Here is a 20,159-nt window from a genome sequence, read left to right as displayed (position 1 = left end):
CTGAGGATTGAATATAAACATCGTTTGACATGTTTCTATGAACTTTACGGATACAATTTGGATTTTTTGTCTGCCTGTTTTGACTGCGTTTGAGCCTGTGGATTACTGAAGAAAACGCGCGAACAAAACAGAGGTTTTTGGATATAAAGAGACTTTATCGAACAAAAGGAACATTTATTGAGTAAATGAATGTCTGCTGAGTGCAACCATATGAAGATCATCAAGTCTACTTGACTGGTTACTGTTTGTAATGATTTGTCTGCTGGGCTATGTTCTCAAATAATCGTAAGGTATGCTTCCGCCGTAAAGCATTTTTAAAATCTGACACCGTGGTTGGATTCACAAGAAGTTCATCTTTAAACCTATGTAAGATATGTTTTGTTTTCTGAATTTTTATAATGAGTATTTCTGTATTTGAATTTGGCGCCCTGCAGTTTCACTGGCTGTTGAAGAGGTGGGACGCTACCGTCTCACGTACCCTAGAGAAGTTAAGGTAATAATAATACTTCATTAATAGAAGACTAATTGATCAGATATAAAGATATATAAAGAGTTATTCGGAAAATTCTAACTTTGTAATCTGAACATTTTCCATGATTAGTTTAATCACGTAATAATAATTACAGATAATTGATTTCATAAAATAAGTCTTCACATTTAATGACAAGCCAGAGACACGACAAAACTATAATCTTGATATAATGGATGGCCAGTCCTTGCATCCATAGCTCCTATATGTTTATGACCAGTGCTATCTGGGATCCTTGGGACGTCCCTACCCCAAATCATAACCCTTACCCTAACCTTACATATAACCAAACCCCATACCTAACCTTAACCATTTTAAAATGTCAACTTCAATGTCAACTGACCAATAAACAATGTGGGAATGTTCTGACACATAAATGCATATCAAATCAGACACAGATATTTGTATTGTAACCAAACTTGGTACACATGTTCCAAACCCTGTCAAGACTCATATGCATGCACATTCAGATTGACCACACAGTGGTGCTACAACAGGCATATATTTATATCTCTTGATCTGTTTTGAAATTGAAAACCTTTGTGGTTATTATGTTGATGTGCTTCCTATTCCTTTTGAGGTCTGAAATCCTAGGATTTTTGTGTGGTGTCAAAATTACTACTTTTGCTATTTTTTTCTGTTATTCAAAGGTGCTGTCATAAGGTGGCTGCAGCTTGCACCAGACAGAGACGGAGGCAGAAAGGAGAGGGCGGATAGACCCAGAGAGACATAGATACACACATACAATTGAAGTCGGAAGTTCACATACACTTAGGTTGGAGTCATTAAAACTAATTTTTCAACCACTCCACAAATGTATTGTTAACAAACTATAGTATTGGCAAGTCGGTTAGGACATCTACTTTGTGCATGACACAAGTAATTTTTCCAACAATTGTTTACAGAGATTATTTCACTTAAAATTCACTGTATCAGAATTCCAGTGGGTCAGAAGTTTACATACACTAAGTTGACAGTGCCTTTTAACAGCTTGAAAAATTCCAGAAAATGATGTCATTGCTTTAGAAGCACCTGATAGGCTAATTGACATAATTTGAGTCAATTGGAGGTGTACCTGTGGATATATTTCAAGGCCTACCTTCAAATTCAGTGCCTCTTTGCTTGACATCATGGGAAAATGAAAAGAAGACTTCCACAAGTCTGGTTCATCCTTGGGAGCATTTTCCAAACACCTGAAGGTACCACGTTCATCTGTACAAACAATAGTACGTAATTATAAACACCATGGGACCACACAGCCATTATACCGTTCAGGAAGGAGACGCGTTCTGTCTCCTAGAGTTGAACGTACTTTGGTGTGAAAAAGTACAAATCAATCCTAGAAAAACAGCAAAGGCCCTTGTGAAGATGCTGGAGGAAACAGGTACAAAAGTATTCATATCCACAGTAAAATGAATCCTATGTCGACATAACCTAAAAGGAAGAAGAAGAAGCCACTGCGCCAAAACCGCCATAAAAAAGCCAGACTACGGTTTGCAACTTTACATGGGGACAAATATCGTACTTTTTGGAGAAATGTCCTCTGGTCTGATGAAACAAAAATAGAACTGTTTGGCCATAATGAACATCGTTATGTTTGAGGCAAAAGGGGGAGCTTGCAAGCCGAAGAAACACATTCCAAACCGGAAACACGGGATGGCAGCATCATGTTGTGTGGGGTGCTTTGCTGCAGAGGGACTTATGCACTTCACAAAATAGATGGCTTCATGAGGACGGAAAATTATGTGATAAATTGAAGCAACATCTCAAGACATCAGTCAGGAAGTTAAAGCTTGGTCGCAAATGGGTCTTCCAAATGGACAATGACCCCAAGCATACTCCAAAGTTGTGGAAAGATAGGACACAAAGTCAAGATATTGGAGTTGCCATCACAAAGCCTTGACCTCAAATCTATAGAAAATTGTGGCGAACTGAAAAAACCAGGTGCGAGCAAGGAGGCCTATAAACCGGATCAGTTTACACCAGCTCTGTCAAGAGAAGGGCCAAAATTCACCACTTATGTGGGAAGCTTGTGAAGGCTACCTGAAACTTGACAATTAAAGCAATGCTACCAAAATATTAATTGAGTTAATGTAAACTTCTGACCCACTGGGAATGTGATGAAAGAAAAAAAAGCTGAAATAAATCATCAATCGTCTCTACTATTATTCTGTTATTTCCACATTCCTTAACATAAAATGGGTGATCCCTAACTGTACCTAAGACAGGGAATTTTTACTAGGATTAAATGTCAGGAATTGTGAAAAACTGAGTTTAAATGTATATGGCTAAGGTGTATGTAAACTTCCGACTTCAACTGTACGTGTAAGGGATAAACACTGATGCTTTGTACATTATCTGGAAATAATGGATGACTTGGTACTGCCCGTTTTTATTAGTTCCAGAAATTGTACAGAGCAGAGGCGTTTATCCCACTTATACCACGGTTGCCAAAGAAAACAAGCACACGTTCACTGGTAAAAATTCCATGTAAATTCATACTATTTCATCCTTCCACTGGTTGTTAGGTTGCTAGAGAAGCGGACTTGTTGTTCATTCTATTTGTTTGATTGCTATGCAGGCTGGCAATGTTCTTATCCCTTGCTTGCTAGCTAGTCAATTATGGCTAACACAGTCATGTCAAATCTGCAGATAAAATAACAACAAAGTAGCTGCATTTGCATTTGTTTAAGCTGTTTTCTAGTGACATTTATTTGGGTACATCCATGCTACTGTACATACGTGTAGTGCCCGTTGAGGGATGGCACGCACACAAAGTCAATTTCATCTATTTAAATAAAAGTTTTAAAATGAGAAAATGTCATGTATTTTTTTATGTTTATGTTGTTCATATTTCAGTTGATAACTGCAATATAACTACCTACATTTAATATAATATTACTAACTACATTTAACATAAATAAGTTTTAGTGGGGGAAGGGTGGGGTAGAATCGAGTGGATTGGGACATTGCTGGGCCGATTCTGTCCCAAAAATAGCAGCTTTGGCTCAGTTAAAGGCTCCCGAGTGGCGCAGCAGTCTAAGGCACTGCATCTCAGTGCTAAAGGCGTCACTACAGACCCTCGTTTGATTCCAGGCTGTATCACAACCGGCCGTGATTGGGAGTCCCATAGGGCGGCACACAATTGGCCTTACGTCGTCTGGCTTAGGGTTTGGGCTGGGTAGGCCGTCATTGTAAATAAGAATTTGTTCTTAACTGACTTGCCTAGTTAAATAAAGCTTAAATAAAAAATTAAAACAAAGTTCAGGCTACCAGATCTGGGCCGAATGACTCGGGCCTAGTCTATACTGTCATTCATTTCGGACTCGGGCCGGATACGACTGCAAGCAGTTTTCGATTTGGAATGCTGTTATCAGGCCAGATGTGAGCCAGACATTTGTGCTACCTGGGACAGTGCAATTGCACTTGAGATGCGTTTTAAGGCTATGGATGAGAAAGTTATCATTTCCAAACGTTTACGTCAGTTGTATGCGGCTTTGCGATCTATTAACAGCAAGGGTTGCATTAATTAAATAGGTTAAATATTTTTTACTGATGCATTTGAAAATTTTCAGTTCATACGCACAAAAGCATTCACTGTGAAAGTTGATAGGCTACAATTAGGACATTCATATATAGTTTATGTGCAATTTATTGAATCACTTAATGTTTTCTTGCGCAAACCGTGAGCAACACCTGTCAAACTCAGACATGTCTCAAAACACAGGGATTTCGAATCGCACAGGACTAGTATTATCAGAGGACCTTGGAGTAGGTTATTCTGGATGGAATTGATGCTCTCCTGCAATGTTAAAAATTACTGACATAGTAGATTCGGACGGGACTAGAATTACAGATGTGGTGTTTTGTGTTCGTGCACATACACTACCGTTCAAAAGTTTGAGGTCACTTGGAAATGTCCTTGTTTTTGAAAGAAAAGCGCAATTTTTGTCCATAAAAATAACATCAAATTGATCCGAAATATATAAGTATACATTGTTAATGTTGTAAATGACTATTGTAGCTGGAAATGGCTGATTTTGTTATGGAATATCTACATAGGCGTACAGAGGCCCATTATCAGCAACCATCACTCCTGTGTTCCAATGGCACGTTCTGTTAGCTAATCTAAGTTTCTCATTTTAAAAGGCTAATTGATCATTAGAAAAACATTTTGCAACGATGTTAGCACAGCTGTAAACTGTTGTTGCTGATTAAATAAGCAATAAAACTGGCCTTCTTTAGACTAGTTGAGTATTTGGAGCATCAGTATTTGTGGGTTCGATTACAGGCTCAAAATGGCCAGAAACAAAAATCTTTCTTCTGAAACTTGTCAGTCTATTCTTGTTCTGAGAAATGAAGGATATTCCATGCGAGAAATTGAACAGAAGATCTCGTACACYGGTGTGCACTACTCTCTTCACAGAACAGCACAAACTGATTCTAACAAGAATAGAAAGAGGAGTGGGAGGCCTACCACTGTTGTGCCATTGGAATACATGATGATGGTGTTGGAGTCGTGCCTGGCCATCAGTCATGAGTGAACAGGGAGTACAGGAGGGGACTGAGCATGCACCCCTGAGGATCAGCGTGGCAGATATGTTGTTACCTACCTTTACCACCTGGGGGCGGCCCATCAGGAAGTCCAGGATCCAGTTGCAGAGGGAGGTGGCCAAAAGTTGAGAATGACACAAATATTAAATTTTCACAAAGTCTGCTGCCTCAATTTGTATGATGGCAATTTGCATATACTCCAGAATGTTATGAAGAGTGATCAGATGAATTGCAATTAATTGCAAAAACTGAATCCCCAAAAAACATTTCCACTGCATTTCAGCCCTGCCACAAAAGGATCAGCTGACATCATGTCAGTGATTCTCTCGTTAACACATGTGTAAGTGTTGACGAGGCTGGAGATCACTCTGTCATGCTGATTGAGTTCGAACAACAGACTGGAAGCTTCAAAAGGAGGGTGGTGCTTGGAATCATTGTTCTTCCTCTGTCAACCATGGTTACCTGCAAGGAAACACGTGCCGTCATCATTGCTTGCACAAAAAAGGGATTCACAGGCAAGGATATTGCTGCCAGTAAGAATGCACCTAAATCAACCATTTATCGGATCATCAATAACTTCAAGGAGAGCGGTTCAATTGTTGTGAAGAAGGCTTCGCGCGCCCAAGAAAGTCCAGCAAGCGCCAGGACCGTCTCTTAAAGTTGATTCAGCTGCGGGATCAGGGCACCACCAGTACAGAGCTTGCTCAGGAATGGCAGCAGGCAGGTGTGAGTGCATCTGCACGCACAGTGAGGCGAAGACTTTTGGAGGATGGCCTGGTGTCAAGAAGGGCAGCAAAGAAGCAGCTTCTCTACAGGAAAAACATCAGGGACAGACTGATATTCTGCAAAAGGTACAGGGATTGGACTGCTGAGGACTGGGGTAAAGTCATTTTCTCTGATGAATCCCCTTTCCGATTGTTTGGGGCATCCGGAAAAAAGCTTGTCCGGAGAAGACAAGGTGAGCGCTACCATCAGTCCTGTGTCATGCCAACAGTAAAGCATCCTGAGACCATTTGTGTGTGGGGTTGCTTCTCAGCCAAGGGAGTGGGCTCACTCACAATTTTGTCGAAGAACACAGCCATGAATAAAGAATGGTACCAACACATCCTCCGAGAACAACTTCTCCCAACCATCCAGGAACAGTTTGGTGACGAACAATGCCCTTTCCAGCATGATGGAGCACTTTGCCATAAGGCAAAGTGATAACTAAGTGGCTCGGGGAACAAAACATTGATATTTTGGGTCCATGGCCAGGAAACTCCCCAGACCTTAATCCCATTGAGAACTTGTGGTCAATCCTCAAGAGGCAGGTGGACAAACAAAAAAACACAAATTCTGACAAACTCCAAGCATTGATTATGCAAGAATGGGCTGCCATCAGTCAGGATGTGGCCCAGAAGTTAATTGACAGCATGCCAAGGCGGATTGCAGAGGTCTTGAAAAAGAAGGGTCAACACTGCAAATATTGACTCTTTGCATCAACTTCATGTAATTGTCAATAAAAGCCTTTGACACTTATGAAATGCTTGTAATTATACTTCAGTATTCCATAGTAACATCTGACAAAAATATCTAAAGACACTGAGGCAGCAATTAATATTTGTGTCATTCTCAAAACTTTTGGCTTCGACTGTATATTTTAGATTTCAGATTCTTCAAAGTAGCCACCCTTTGCCTTGATGACAGTTTTGCACACTCCTGGCATTCTCTCAACCAGCTTCATAAGGTAGTCACATGGAATGCATTTCAAATAACAGGTGCCCCTTGTTAAACGTTCATTTGTGGAATTTCTTTCTTTCTTAATGCGTTTGAGCCAATTAGTTGTGTTGTGACAATGTATGGGGTGGTATACAGAAGATAGCCCTATTTGGTAAAAGACGAAGTCCATATTATGGCAAGAACAGCTCAAATAAGCAAAGAGAAATGACAGTCCATTACTTTATAACATGAAGGTCATTCAATCCGGAACATTTCAAGAACTTTGAAGGTTTCTTCAAGTGCAGTCGCAAAAACCATCAAGCGCAATGATGACACTGGCTCTCGTGAGGACCACCACAGGAAAGATAGACCTAGAGCTACCTCTGCTGCAGAGGATAAGTTCATTAGAGTTAACTGCACCTCAGAAATTGCAGCCCAAATAAATGCTTCACAGAGTTCAAGTAACAGACACATCTCAACATCAACTGTTCAGAGGAGACTGCGTGAATCAGCCATTCATGGTTGAAATGCTGCAAAGAAACCACTACTAAAGGTCACCAATAAGAAGAAGAGACTTGCTTGGGCCAAGAAACACGAGAAATGGACATTGGACCGGTGGAAATTTGTCATTTGGTCTGATGAGTCCAAATTTGAGATTGTTGGTTCTAAACGGCGTGTCTTTGTGAGACGCAGTTGATCGATAAACTGAAGATCACCAGTCTCAATGTCAACAGTGAAGAGGCGACTCCGGGATACTGGTCTTCTAGGCAGAGTTGCAACGAAAAAGCCATATCTCAGACTGGCCAATAAAAAGAAAAGATTAAGATGGGAAAAATAACACAGACACTGGACAGAGGAATTCTGCCTAGAAGGCCAGCATCCCAGAGTCGCCTCTCTACTGTTGACGTTGAGACTGTTTTTTTGCGGGTACTATTTAATGAAGCTGCCAGTTGAGAACTTGTGAGGTGTCTGTTTCTCAAACTAGACACTCTAATAAACTTGTCCTCTTGCTCAGTTGTGCACCGGGGCCTCCCACTCCTCTTTCTATTATGGTTAGAGACAGTTTGCGCTGTTCTGTGAAGGGAGTAGTACACAGCATTGTACGAGATCTTCAGTTTCTTGGCAATTTCTCACATGGAATAGCCTTAATTTCTCAGAACAAGAATAGACTGACAAGTTTCAGAAGAAAGGTCTTTGTTTCTGGCTATTTTGAGCATGTAATCGAACCCACAAATGCTGATGCTCCAGAATCTCAACTAGTCTAAAGAAGGCCAGTTTTATTGCTTATTTAATCAGCAACAACAGTTTTAAGCTGTGCTAACCTAATTGCAAAAGGGTTTTCTAACGATCAATTAGCCGTTTAAAATGATAAACTTGGATTAGCTAACACAACGTGCCATTGGAACACAGGAGTGATGGCTGCTGATAATGGGCCTCTGTACGCCTGTGTAGATATTCCATAAAAATATCTGCCGTTTCCAGCTACAATAGTCATTTACAACATTAACAATGTCTACACTATAATTTCTGATCAATTTGATGTTATTTTAAATGGACAAAAAAATGTGCTCTTCTTTCAAAAACAAGGACATTTCTAAGTGATCCCAAACTTTTGAACAGTAGTGTAATTACATTACTGATCTCCCCCAGTAAAACAAATCCCGTCCGAATAGGGCAAAATAGAGCCTGACCTATAGCATATCATAATCACAGAAAAATGGATGCAGAGGATGTGACAAACTCGAAACGGGGGAATGTTTACTGTTTGCTCAGGACGTAAAGGGAAAGTCATGTGTAGAATAATTTTGACTAGTTGTGAAAAATACTGGAGATCAAGAAAAAGAAGGTAAGGAGCAAGCGCTGCGTGCATATTATGTGTGCCAAACAGGTGCTGTTAGATTACAATATCATTTCTGACCGTTTGGAACAATGTAAACACTAAATAAATTATAAGCGTACCAGAGTCTGTTGTTACCTTTATTACAGCAAAAACTAAAAACAGTCGCATTCATTCGTGAATGCAATTTGCAAAATGGAACGGTTTATTTACTGTTTAACTTCTCTAGGGTAGGTGAGACGCTAACGTCCCACCAGGCCAACATCCGGTGAAACTTCAGAGAGCTAACATTTTAAATACACCATTCGTTGTATTAAACATTCTTGTAAATACATGTATCTTACATCATTTAAAAGATGAACGTCTTATTAATCCAGCCGCTGTGTCAGATTTCAAAAAGGTTTACTGCAAAAGCAAACGTGATTTTCTGAGGACGGCGCCCCACACACACAAGTATTACTAGCATTTTCCAACCAAGCATTAGCGTCACGAAAGTCAGAAATAACAATAAAATAAATCGCTTACCATTGAAGATCTTCCTCTGGTGGCAATGCCAAGTGTCCTTACTACACAGTGAATGTTCGTTTTGTTTGATAAAATCAATTTTTATAGCCTAACACGAAACATTTGTAAACCGGTTGCGTCGTTATTTCCGTCTCATTCAACTTTGGACGAAGCTTTTGTGGTAATTACACACACTAAACAAACATTTATCCAGTCATGGTTGGTTTCATTGCAACCCTCTGGTTGTTACTAACACAACCATACATGATGGCTCTTTTCCCGGGACGTATTGACCGAAACAAAACGATTTGAAGACACCAATCAATGTCCTCATTGCGCACCAATGGTAGGACCGGTCTATCGTTGATTGACTGTATTTTGGCCCAATGACCACTGATAATCTTGAAATTTAGCTCAGCCAATGAGCTGAGGTAAACGGCAATATGTAATGGTTATACGTTTGAAGACCAGCCTTTGTCGTAAACTCTGGCGTAAAAGAGGTTCATTCACCATTGCAAATCCTACTTGACGGAGCCACGAGTGTTACGCATAGCAGTACATATTCAATAGCATTTTCAACAAGTTTATATATTTAAATTATGGCGAATAAATCAGGAAAAGCTAAAACAAAGTCTAGATATACAGATTTAACCCAAATTATAGAGGAAATTGATAGAGACAGCCCCCCATCTCACAGCTAGCCTTCAGGGAGCTGCTCATCCAGGAGCTTGCTAGCTACAGCAAGTCCACTGCAGCACCTTCTGCTCAGTCAACCAGTGGTGTTCACCTGCCCAGATTAATCTCTGCAGGCATGAATGTGCCTCAGGGCAAAGAGGGCACAGTGGGGAGGAGACGTTGTGCCCTTTGTCACAGGAAATGCCCCATCACCTGCACCACCTGTTCATTAAGCCTCTGCTTTACAGCAGAAAGAGGGCCATGGCACCAGCAGCACAATATTGTGTAGAGGACTGAGGGTCTTCACAATATTTATCTATTTATTTCTTTATAAAATATACAATATTGTAAATAGAACATGTGTAAATAGTTACCCTTGTTATTTGTTTGTTTATTATTATTWTTWTTTTTTTCATATATATATTTATTTTTGGGGGGTGTGTTAGAATAGCATTTATGTATTTTGTATGTAGTTCTTTCCTGTACCAATCACTGTACCAATTCGGCCACTTGGGTACATTTGTGTGGGACACCTGGGTGACTTCATGCTCAATGTCATGTAGCTCGCTCATTTTTGAAGTTATCTGTCTAAAACTYTGCTCAGCTATTGTTGCCATCTTATGTTCTTCATTCAAATCATCCACAGCATCCTATCTGTATGTTTGGCTGTTCTTGGTCATTTGAAAGAYGATGCAGCAACAATAAAAAACAGAAAACGTATGTTTATTTCCTTGTATTTTCTTCTACCAGATCTATTGTGTTATATTCTCCTACATTCAATTCACATTTCCACAAAATTCAGAGTGTTTCCTTTCAAATGATACCAAGAATATGCATATCCTTGCTTCTGGGTCTGAGCTACAGGCAGTTAGATTAGGGTATGTCTTTAGGCGGAAATTGAGAAGAAGGGGGGGTACCCCAAAGAAGTTAAGCTAATTATTCAAGCCTCACTTTATTTTATCTTAAAACTAAAATGCTTGATTGCATTTCAAATGATGAATGACTCGTATGTGTAATAACATGAACAAATTAATTATTGATTGATACAGTAGCCTATATAAGTATTGAAATATAGGCCTAAGTAAGGTACAGTATTAAGACTAAACAGGAAGCGCTCTTTGGCTGCTATACTAAGCTTACTAATGATAATGACATTACTTATGATCATAATAGTAATAATAACAATAAGGAGATTAAGAAAAAGCAGCGATATTATTATTATAAATATAATTTTTCTGACAATTTGGAAGACTAAATAAATTATAAATAATACCAGAGGCTGTTCTAACAAAATAAAGTGTAAGGACTTTATTACAGCAAAGATTAAAAACAGCCTAATTGTTTACTTGACATGTCATTGCGGGAGGCTTTTGCTCGCGAAATCAGTAGGCTATTAAACAAACACTCAAACAGGCAACAGAAGCAGGATCTTATTCCTGTAGATATATTGATGATTTATAAAGCCAGACAAATGTAACAGGCTACTGATTATAGACCTAATTAAGTTGGAGTTTCCTTTCCTCACTTTGGGCTGTTTTCCTCCGCTGCATTGTTCTCAACACCAATATGCTTGTTAAATGTGCTTATATGCACATAGCAACATGGTCTAGGAAAAGGCGCCAATTCAACAGCACACTGATGTGTTTCTGAACTGCGGCCACTATCCAATGCAGGAGGAAGCGCATTTTATATCAAATACGGTTATTTTTATTAGTGTTGCACCATTGTTCTTATGTAATATAACCATATACAATTTCAGTAGCACGTCTTAGACTGATGGACTGTGTCATCCCCACGGCCTCCTCAATGAATCAGTTCACTCAGACAGGTGTTGCGAACACAATGAAATAAAAAATAAAAAAGGTTTTTGCTACTGCTCGAATTAAGAAATCTCGGTCGGTCAACAGCCTATCGACCAAACAATCGACGTGTCGACTAACTGGGGTCAGCCCTAGTCCCATTCCATGTTTGTATTATTTCTATTGATTGTCTATCACTATGTGCCATCAGGGTGATTGCCCACGAAACTCGAACAAAAGAGGACCATGATTCTTTTGATTTTCACAGATTTTATCCATAAAAGGATCCTTTGGAAGAAGGTGTGATTACATTATTTGACATTTGTATCTTAAAGCACAATTGAGAAATAATTAATTGAAGCTTTGGCCTTACATTTTGGCCTTACTCAGGCCTACTTTAGAAACCATAATATTTCATCTGTCATATGAAGCTTTACCACTTGCTCTGTAATATGAGTAGTATTTAGATTTATTTTTTTAAACTATTTTCTTGCATTCATTTATGAATAAAGATACATTTAAACATGAATATTGAAAAACATTTTCCAATATGTTGTTGATCATAATATAAATCTACAGCAGGGGTTCTTAAACATTTCTAGCTCGAGACCCAAATGAGAAATGAATGGTCGCCTCCTGTGACCCAAATCGTCCTCCAAACGACCCAAATGAATTATAGATGTGATTATAGATGTATTCTCATAACTCGCGATCCACCTCTTACATGCCCAGGTTCCACTTTGGGTCCTAACCAATAGTTTAAGAAAGAAAACCTGATCTACAGGCATATATATCAAAGTTCCAGAGTGGGATCTCACCTAGTTTTAGAGTTATGATAAAAAATTGTAGCATTATGATCCAATTCCCTTGTAGCACATACAGATGAAACATTATGGACTCTTAAAGGAGGCCTGGGTCAAAATGTCACAAATGTTCCAACTTCAATTAAAGGAATAATCCACCCAAAACCACAAATTCGTAAGATTTACAGTGTTAAATAACACTAACATGTGGGAACAAGGTTATAACAAGCTTCATAGCAGCATGTGAAAATCTGTTGCAGCACAAGTCGACTACAAAACCCATAATTCAAAGCTATCAATTTAGGAGTCTACAATCTCATCATGTTCAACTTGCAGTTCATCTCAGTCTGCCTCAATGTGCAGAGTGCAGACGTTGCTAGCTATGACAACGGCCCTTTCCTACAAACACACAGGGAGCATTGTGTGATAGAGTTTAATAATTTGGTACACTGTTTAGATTGAGCACATCTAACTGAAATATATACTTTGTCATGACGATATAAACGGATGATTTGGTGATCTGGAGTGCAAGTAATTGTTTTAAAAGCGTTATGAAATGTTATATTGTGTTTTTCTCCCATCTCCAGTGATGAGTACCGTATATGTATGACGCGTTCCTACATGATTTCCTGATTTCACAGACAGACCACTTAAAAGTTAAAACATGGTGAAGATAGTTATTTTACCCACTCATAAAACATTCAAAAAATTGACAGGAGTTTAAAGAGTTTATTTTCTGGGGGTGGATTATCCCTTTAATTATTTCTCAGTTACACTTTCAGACACAAATGTCAAATATCTGTCAACAATCCTTCTTCCAAAGGACCCTTCTATGGATGCGATTTCACAAAAATCCCCCAAATCATGGTCCTGTCCTAGTTCGGTGAGGAATCACTCATCATAATGCTACTGGACAGTGACGACTCAAGTAGGTCTATGCCACTTCCTGACATGAGGACCTCCATGCCTAGACAGTCGCTAGGTCGGGGGGGTAACTGATCCTTGAAACTAGAGAAACATCTCCTAATTCTACAAAGCAACAACAAAACTGCCATCAAGGCCTCAAGTTTTCCTGGCCTAGTTTTCACTTGCCCATCTCTTGCCTAAACTATTCTAGACCATTTGGCAGGCTGTTGCACAGTGTGAGCTCTGAAACACAGGCGGTTTCTTGTGGTTCAGTTGTTCACTCACATCCCGTAGTCTCTTTTCTAACTCTTTCTTCTTTTCCTGAACCAGTTCTTCCTTAGAATTGGCACCGTTTTCCTCATTGCCCGCTGCGAGAGACACACAGTGCCATGCAATACGTTCCCACATGCTGTACCTTGCTGATGTGGCAACAAGCTGCACATCTTGGCCTCTCTAACATCTAGTTTTTTTCTGTGTTTTGGTGGTGGTAATGAGTCCACTTAAAATTCTATTGGACCAAAACAATAGTTCCAGTTCAAGTCAGTTTTGCTCTCTTGAATTAGGATATATTTCTGTTGTCGCATTCAACACAGAAGTACTGTACGTGAATTGCCAAACTGCTCTGCATACGAGAGACAATTTTATCTGAACTGAAGGCCAATTTTCAATGAACCACTAAAACCAGACATGCAAAGGGTGGGAGGGTAAGTAACCTCAGTTCAAAAGGGGGGGAGGAACAAATGCAAGGGAGCTTTAAAGCATTTAGGCAACAGACAGAGAAAGGAGAGGTTTATCCCTGATGAAGCCGTAACCATTAGTGACTGGAGAAGGGCATCTGTGAAAACACCAAGAAAGAGGAATAGTTCACAACTTACGTAAAAGTTTCCGCTGCTTTTTCTGCAAACAGGACTTGACGTATCGTTCGAGCTCACGAAGGGTTGAGGGTTTGAGTGTCTCAAAGTCTATCTCTATCTCGTCTGGATTGGAGTCACGCAACGATGGCTCCCGGGACTGGATGATGTGGACCACCCTGCCCAACTTCTCACCCGGAAGACGGTTGATGTCAAGGCTGAGCTGGCGCTTCTCGTCGTACGACATGGGAAGGGACGGCTCCTCTTCTGACTCATTGTTCGCCACCACCCCCTTGGACCCTTTCTTCGGCTGCCTGAAATTGTTTTGGTCAGATATTTGTTAGGCCTACAGCTTTTGCCTCTCTGAGGATGTTCAGCTTAGCACTGAGAGAAGTTCAAAGAAAATATGATTTGTGACAGACTGACATGTCTGGATCAGGCTATATGGGGATACGAGTTAAAGTGTAACACAGCAGTGCGTAACACTGTTGCAACAAGAGGCATAGTAACAATGATTCATCCAAAAGCAAAAGTTACTGGCAGTTTTGAGCAAATTACTTGTGATGCTCAGGACAGTGTGATGAATTAAGAAACACAGATATGAAAAGACTGGGCAGTAGTACCTGGTAGCCACCACCATGCTGTTTGGTTTCCGGACTGGAGCCTTCTTCTGATTAGCTGGCTTGGCTTGGGGTGCCGACTTGGGTTTCTTCTTATCATCAGCCTTCCCCTTGTCCTTCTCTTTCTTCTTATCTTTTTCCCTTTTCTCCCTTTTCTTTGGTTTACTTACTGGGGCCTGTGACAGAACAGCCAGCTGTTCGTGAACGGCCTTCAGCTGAGGAGAAAAGCAAAGTCAAGAGTCACCTATGAGTCCAGATGTTGGTGTATGTAGGTTGAAGCTGATGCAGGGACTGGGGCAAGATACTTGGAGTGATGGCAAAATACAGGCATCGATGGTCAGCTTAATGTGTGATGTTGGCACGTGTAACTTGTTGCACGCCACAATTATGACAGTGATATTAGTTATATATTAGCCCTGGGAGGGACATTTTCTWTTCCCTTTGAAGGAGTCTCATTTTATCGCCAATTCATGCATTTGCTTGATTGACTTGGCTTTTGTGGCATCTTAAATCATCCTCAAGTTATCTTATTCATGTATTGTTATGTGCATTAATTAATGGACTATTCAGTACTCGTGTTTCTGCATATCTTCTCAAATGAAAGCTGAAAATGTTAAGAGGAAACAATCAAGTGTGTGATGTGTATAATGTACATTGATTTATCGCAGAAAAACAGTAGGATACTGGCATGCAAATGAGGTGTCTCAATAAATAATTTCCCATTGGCCTGGGAAAAAAGCGGTAGGAGAAGCACACCGGGGCCACCCAGCCTGTACTGCAGCTATCGAACACTTTAAAACAAGAAGCACATGCTGACTCCCCAAGTGACCCATTGACTGATTGCTTTTTGAAGAAACAAATATGTAATATAGAACAAAAAAACAAACAATATAATAACTTAATTAAACACCCTAATAACACTGACATTTCCTTGTCTTCAGCACAAAAACATTGGTCTTTTTTATTCCACTTGAAAAAAGGAGGAAATATTTTAAGTGAAACTACAATGCGGAAAAAGCATTTGAAATCATTGCCAGAATCATAAAAAAATACTGCTAACACTATCACCATTCGCCACCAGCCAACACTGTCACAAAGTTTTATTAGTCGTATTTACAGAATACACATGGTTTACATCGTCCAACGAAATGCTTACCACCATGAAAACTAACATTTCCTTTAAAAAACACTAAAATAATGCAACAATGGAGGGAAAAAGTAACTATCAACTTACAAAAAATCTTAGAAAGGACTATCTAGGCCTACATGACAAAGAGCAAGCTGACTACTGAGGGAAAGACCATCTGCTAGGGATGGACAATAGTATTCGAATACTTTAACACGGAAAATTGTATTGAAATATCCATGTGACATTGTAACATACTACAAAGATATACCATTACATTTCAAATTATTAATTTAATAAAACAAACTTTTTAATGTAGTTTTTATGACATGAGCCCCATAAAAAGACTGGAGGCCGACCGGTAGCATTCACGTGTGTAGCTTGTTTTTTTATGTTGGCCAATCAAAGTGGCATAAAGGCTCAATGTAATTAAAAGTTAGAGATATGAGAAGGAGTAGGCTACAACGAGAAACCAACAGGTAGGCTGTTTAATCTTAATGGGGTTGGGTAGAAAGCGCAGCATGTACAGTGCATTCAGAATACATTCAGACATCTTCCCCTTTTCCACATTTTGCTACGTTACAGCCTTATTCAGAAATTGTTGAAATATATATATTTTTTTACATCTATCTACACACAATACCCCATAACAACAAAGCAAAAACAGTTTTTTTGAAATTTCAGCAAATTTCTAAAACTTAAAAAAACGAAATATTTACATACGTATTCAGACCCTTTGCAATGAGACTCAATAGAGCTCAGGTGCATCCTGTTTCTATTGATCATCCTTGAGATGTTTCTACAACTTGATTCGAGTCCACCAACTGTCTATATAAGGTCCCACAAGCCTTGAGGTCGAAGGAATTGTCTGTAGAGCTCCGAGACAGGATTGTGTCGAGGCGCAGATCTGGGGAAGGTTACCAAAAAAATTATGCAGCATTGAAGGTCCCCAAAAACACAGTGGCCTCCCTCATTCTTAAATGGAAGAAGTTTGAAACCACCAAGACTCTTCCTAGAGCTGGCCGCCTGGCCAAACTGAACAATCGGGGGAGAAGGGCCTTGTTCGGGGAGGTGACTAAGAACCTGATGGTCACTGACAGAGCTCCAGAGATCCTCTGTGGAGATGGAAGAACCTTCCAGAAGGATAACCATCTCTGCAGCACTCCACCAATCAGGCCTTTATGGTAGAGCGACCAGACGGAAGCTACTCTTTAGTAAAAGGCAGAGTTTGCCAAAAAGCACGTAAAGGACTGTCAGACCATGAGAAAGAAGATTCTCTGGTCTGATGAAACCAAGATTGATATTTTTGGCCTGAATGCCAAGTGTCATGTCTAGAGGAAATCGGGCACCAACCCCTATGGTGAAGCATGGCGGTGGCAGCATCATGCTGTGGGGATGTTTTTCAGCGGCAGGGACTGGGAGACTAGTCAGGATCGAGGGAAAGATGAAAGGAGCAAAGTACAGAGAGATCCTTGATGAAAGCCTGCTCTAGAGCGCTAAGGATCTCAGACTGGGGTGAAGGTTCACCTTCCAACAGGGCAACAACCCTAAGCACACAGCCAAGACAACGCAGGAGTGGCTTCGGGACAAGTCTCTGAATATCCTTGAGTGGCCCAGCCAGAGCCTGGACTTGAACCTGATCGAACATCTCTGGAGACCTGAAAATAGCTGTGCAGTGACGCTCCCCATCCAACCTGACAGAGTTTAAGAGGATCTGCAGAGAAGAATGGGAGTAACTCCCCAAATACAGGTGTGCCAAGCTTGTAGCGTCATACCCAAGAATACTCAAGGCTGTAATCACTGCCAAAGGTGCTTCAACAAAGTACTGAGTAAAGGGTCTGAATATTTACATAAATGTGATTTCAGTTTTTACTTTTTTTGTATAAATGTGCAAAAATGTCTAAAAACAAGGTTTTTGCTTTTCATTATGGGGTTGTGTGTGGAGATTGATGATAAAAAAAATGTTTTCATCAATTTTAGAATAAGGCTGTAACGTAACAAAATGTGGAAAAAGTCATGCGGTCTGAATACTTTCCAAATGCACTGCAGCCTCAATTAGCCTAGCTAGCTGTAGCTGAATAGCTCAGCTAGCTAGCTAGCTTGTCTGGGCTAATCCAGTCAAGAAAGGCACTGTTATATCATAGGAGGCGCTATAGGAGGACAGGCTCATTGTAATGGCTGGAATGGAGTCAAATATGTTTCCATGTGTTTGATGCATTTGGTACCATTGCATTTATTCCATTCCAGCCATTACAATGAGCCCATCATCCTATATCGCCCCCCACCAGCCTCCTCTGTGTTTTATGGGATGTTAAATAACATTGGGGCTGCTACAAGTTAGCTAGTCTTGGCTGTAGCCGAGTTGCCTTGGCTAAAGTTACTTCGTCTCTCTCTCCCCTCCGTCTGCTCGGCTTGCTCCCATCTCACACACAACGGCCCCTCCGCAGCTGCAGCAATAGCGTGCCAATGCCTCTCCCTCACGCAGCAGTGCTCAGATTAAAAACTATTTTTTTTAAAACACATGTATTTCGAATATCCGGATATCCAACATTTGATTTCAAACCCCCATCCCTACCATCTACCAAGCACACTTACAATCCGTTTCAGAGTGCTGGTCCCCACCTGTAACCCTCTACCGCTCTTTCAACAAGGTGCAATACAAAAATATAAATAGTTTTGTGGGGACGGGGAAGTAAGAGATAAATCACCTGAAAACGTTTGGCACACCCGTTTTTTTCCCCCGCCCTGTTACCATTGGGGTGCTCCACAGTGATTTGCTGGTAAGAAAGCCAAAGGGGAAATCAGTGGACAAAGATAGAAAACTCCAAAGATCATGTTAACATCCTAGCAGCACAACAAACTATTTCATCATCAGAGCTAAATACTGTCACCATTGGTATGAATGAAATGTAAAACATTGCTCTAAATGTGAGCTCTACAGTTACAGTATGCAAGCCATGATACCAAGATATTCTAACAGTTTGTGGCGGTAGAGGGTTAACTATGTCACTTTTACTGTGAATCTCTGAACATCATGTAGTGGCTTTGATTTTTAAGTGGTAGCGGTCTAACTCTGAAGTGGGGGACGAAGGGGGCATCTCCCTGTTCATCCATCCATGGGTTTTGGATCTTGGTCCTTGGTTGTGAGAACCCACCTGTTCCGAACCCACCTGTTCCTGTAGTTCGGCGAGCCGCGTGGCCCGCTCCTCCTCTGAGTCCGAGCTCTCCGAGCTGGAGGTGTTGCCGCTGCTCTCACTGCTCTCTGTACTCTTGCTTACCACCGGCATGGTGGAGGGCTGGGTGGCGTCAATGGGCTCGTCCGGCATCTTGGCAAATCGCATCTCAAACACATCCTGAGAAACAAGAAGACAAGGGGCAGTTCAACCGACAGTGCTCTAATGAGGTGATTTAAAAATCTGATAAACTTTATCCTACCTGTAGCTTCCTGGCCATGGCTACAACCTCGTGGTCGGGGGGGTTGTACTTGTAGCAATTTGAGAACATTAACCGGACGTCCGTCGCAAAGCTTTGGGCATCTTGGTAATCTTGACTGTCAATTTTTTTCTGTGGATACAGCGCAAACAGTCAGAGTCTTATTACTGAGAAAGCTATCTCTTCAAAACTCAAAAGCAAAACTACTAGTAAAACAAATGTAATCATCCTCCCCTTAGATGTTACGGTGTCAACTGTCGTTCAGGGACAGTTTTAACCACAAAATAAATAAACAGGGTCAAATTATTTTCTTCCACCAAGTAAACAGCCAGGCTTTGGAGGGCAATTTAGAAGAGTTAGGAGTGGGTCGAGGGAGTGAATAGGGGACCTACTTTGACAGTGCTGAGGTCCATGGGGTGCTTGATGATCTCATGGTAGTCATGCAGTTCTAGCGCCTCCGCATCTACAGGCTTATAGAAAGGCCAAGCGTAGGCTGCGTGCTTCTTGGAGAGCATCTCCTTCAGGATGAAGTCGCAGTGCTTGAGCTGCTCGCCGAGCTTGCCTTTCTTGCCACCGAGCAGTGGCACCTCTCCGTCCTCTGTGCCCTTCTTGGGGGGCTTGACGGGTCGCACCGTGCTCTCCCGCCTGGATGAGACTTTCCCCTGTTGGGATTCCAGGAGCTGGGTAGGGGAGTCACTTCTACTGGCCGAGATTGCTGAGGTTGTGGGAGTTGTTGTGTCTGCTTTCCGCTTCACCCCCTTTTTCTGTGAAAATGACGATGGCCAAACAAAAAAACATCAGTGGCTTGCTTCTCTTTATCAAGAC

The 20,159-nt window shown here is 40.8% G+C and overlaps 1 protein-coding gene across 7 annotated transcripts in view; it reads right to left on the bottom strand.

The window, feature by feature from the left end:
- Positions 1-20,159, bottom strand: part of LOC111973972 (bromodomain-containing protein 3) — a 45,600-nt gene that overhangs the window by 13,251 nt on the left and 12,190 nt on the right. For 4 of the 7 annotated variants that reach the window (XM_024001444.3, XM_024001445.3, XM_024001446.3 and 1 more), the window contains exons 6-11: positions 19,727-20,098; positions 19,338-19,466; positions 19,058-19,255; positions 18,611-18,679; positions 14,780-14,991; positions 14,181-14,470 (exon numbers count right to left, since the gene is read on the bottom strand). In XM_024001444.3, coding sequence (XP_023857212.1) covers positions 14,181-14,470; positions 14,780-14,991; positions 18,611-18,679; positions 19,058-19,255; positions 19,338-19,466; positions 19,727-20,098 — 1,270 coding nt within the window. The remainder of the gene's footprint in view (positions 1-14,180; positions 14,471-14,779; positions 14,992-18,610; positions 18,680-19,057; positions 19,256-19,337; positions 19,467-19,726; positions 20,099-20,159) is intronic. The other 3 variants (XM_024001448.3, XM_024001449.3, XM_024001450.3) reach the window with 3 other exon arrangements.

Source organism: Salvelinus sp. IW2-2015, linkage group LG15 (assembly GCF_002910315.2).
Source record: "Salvelinus sp. IW2-2015 linkage group LG15, ASM291031v2, whole genome shotgun sequence".
NCBI lineage: Eukaryota > Metazoa > Chordata > Actinopteri > Salmoniformes > Salmonidae > Salvelinus > Salvelinus sp. IW2-2015.
This window is presented reverse-complemented; position numbering and strand designations above follow the sequence as displayed.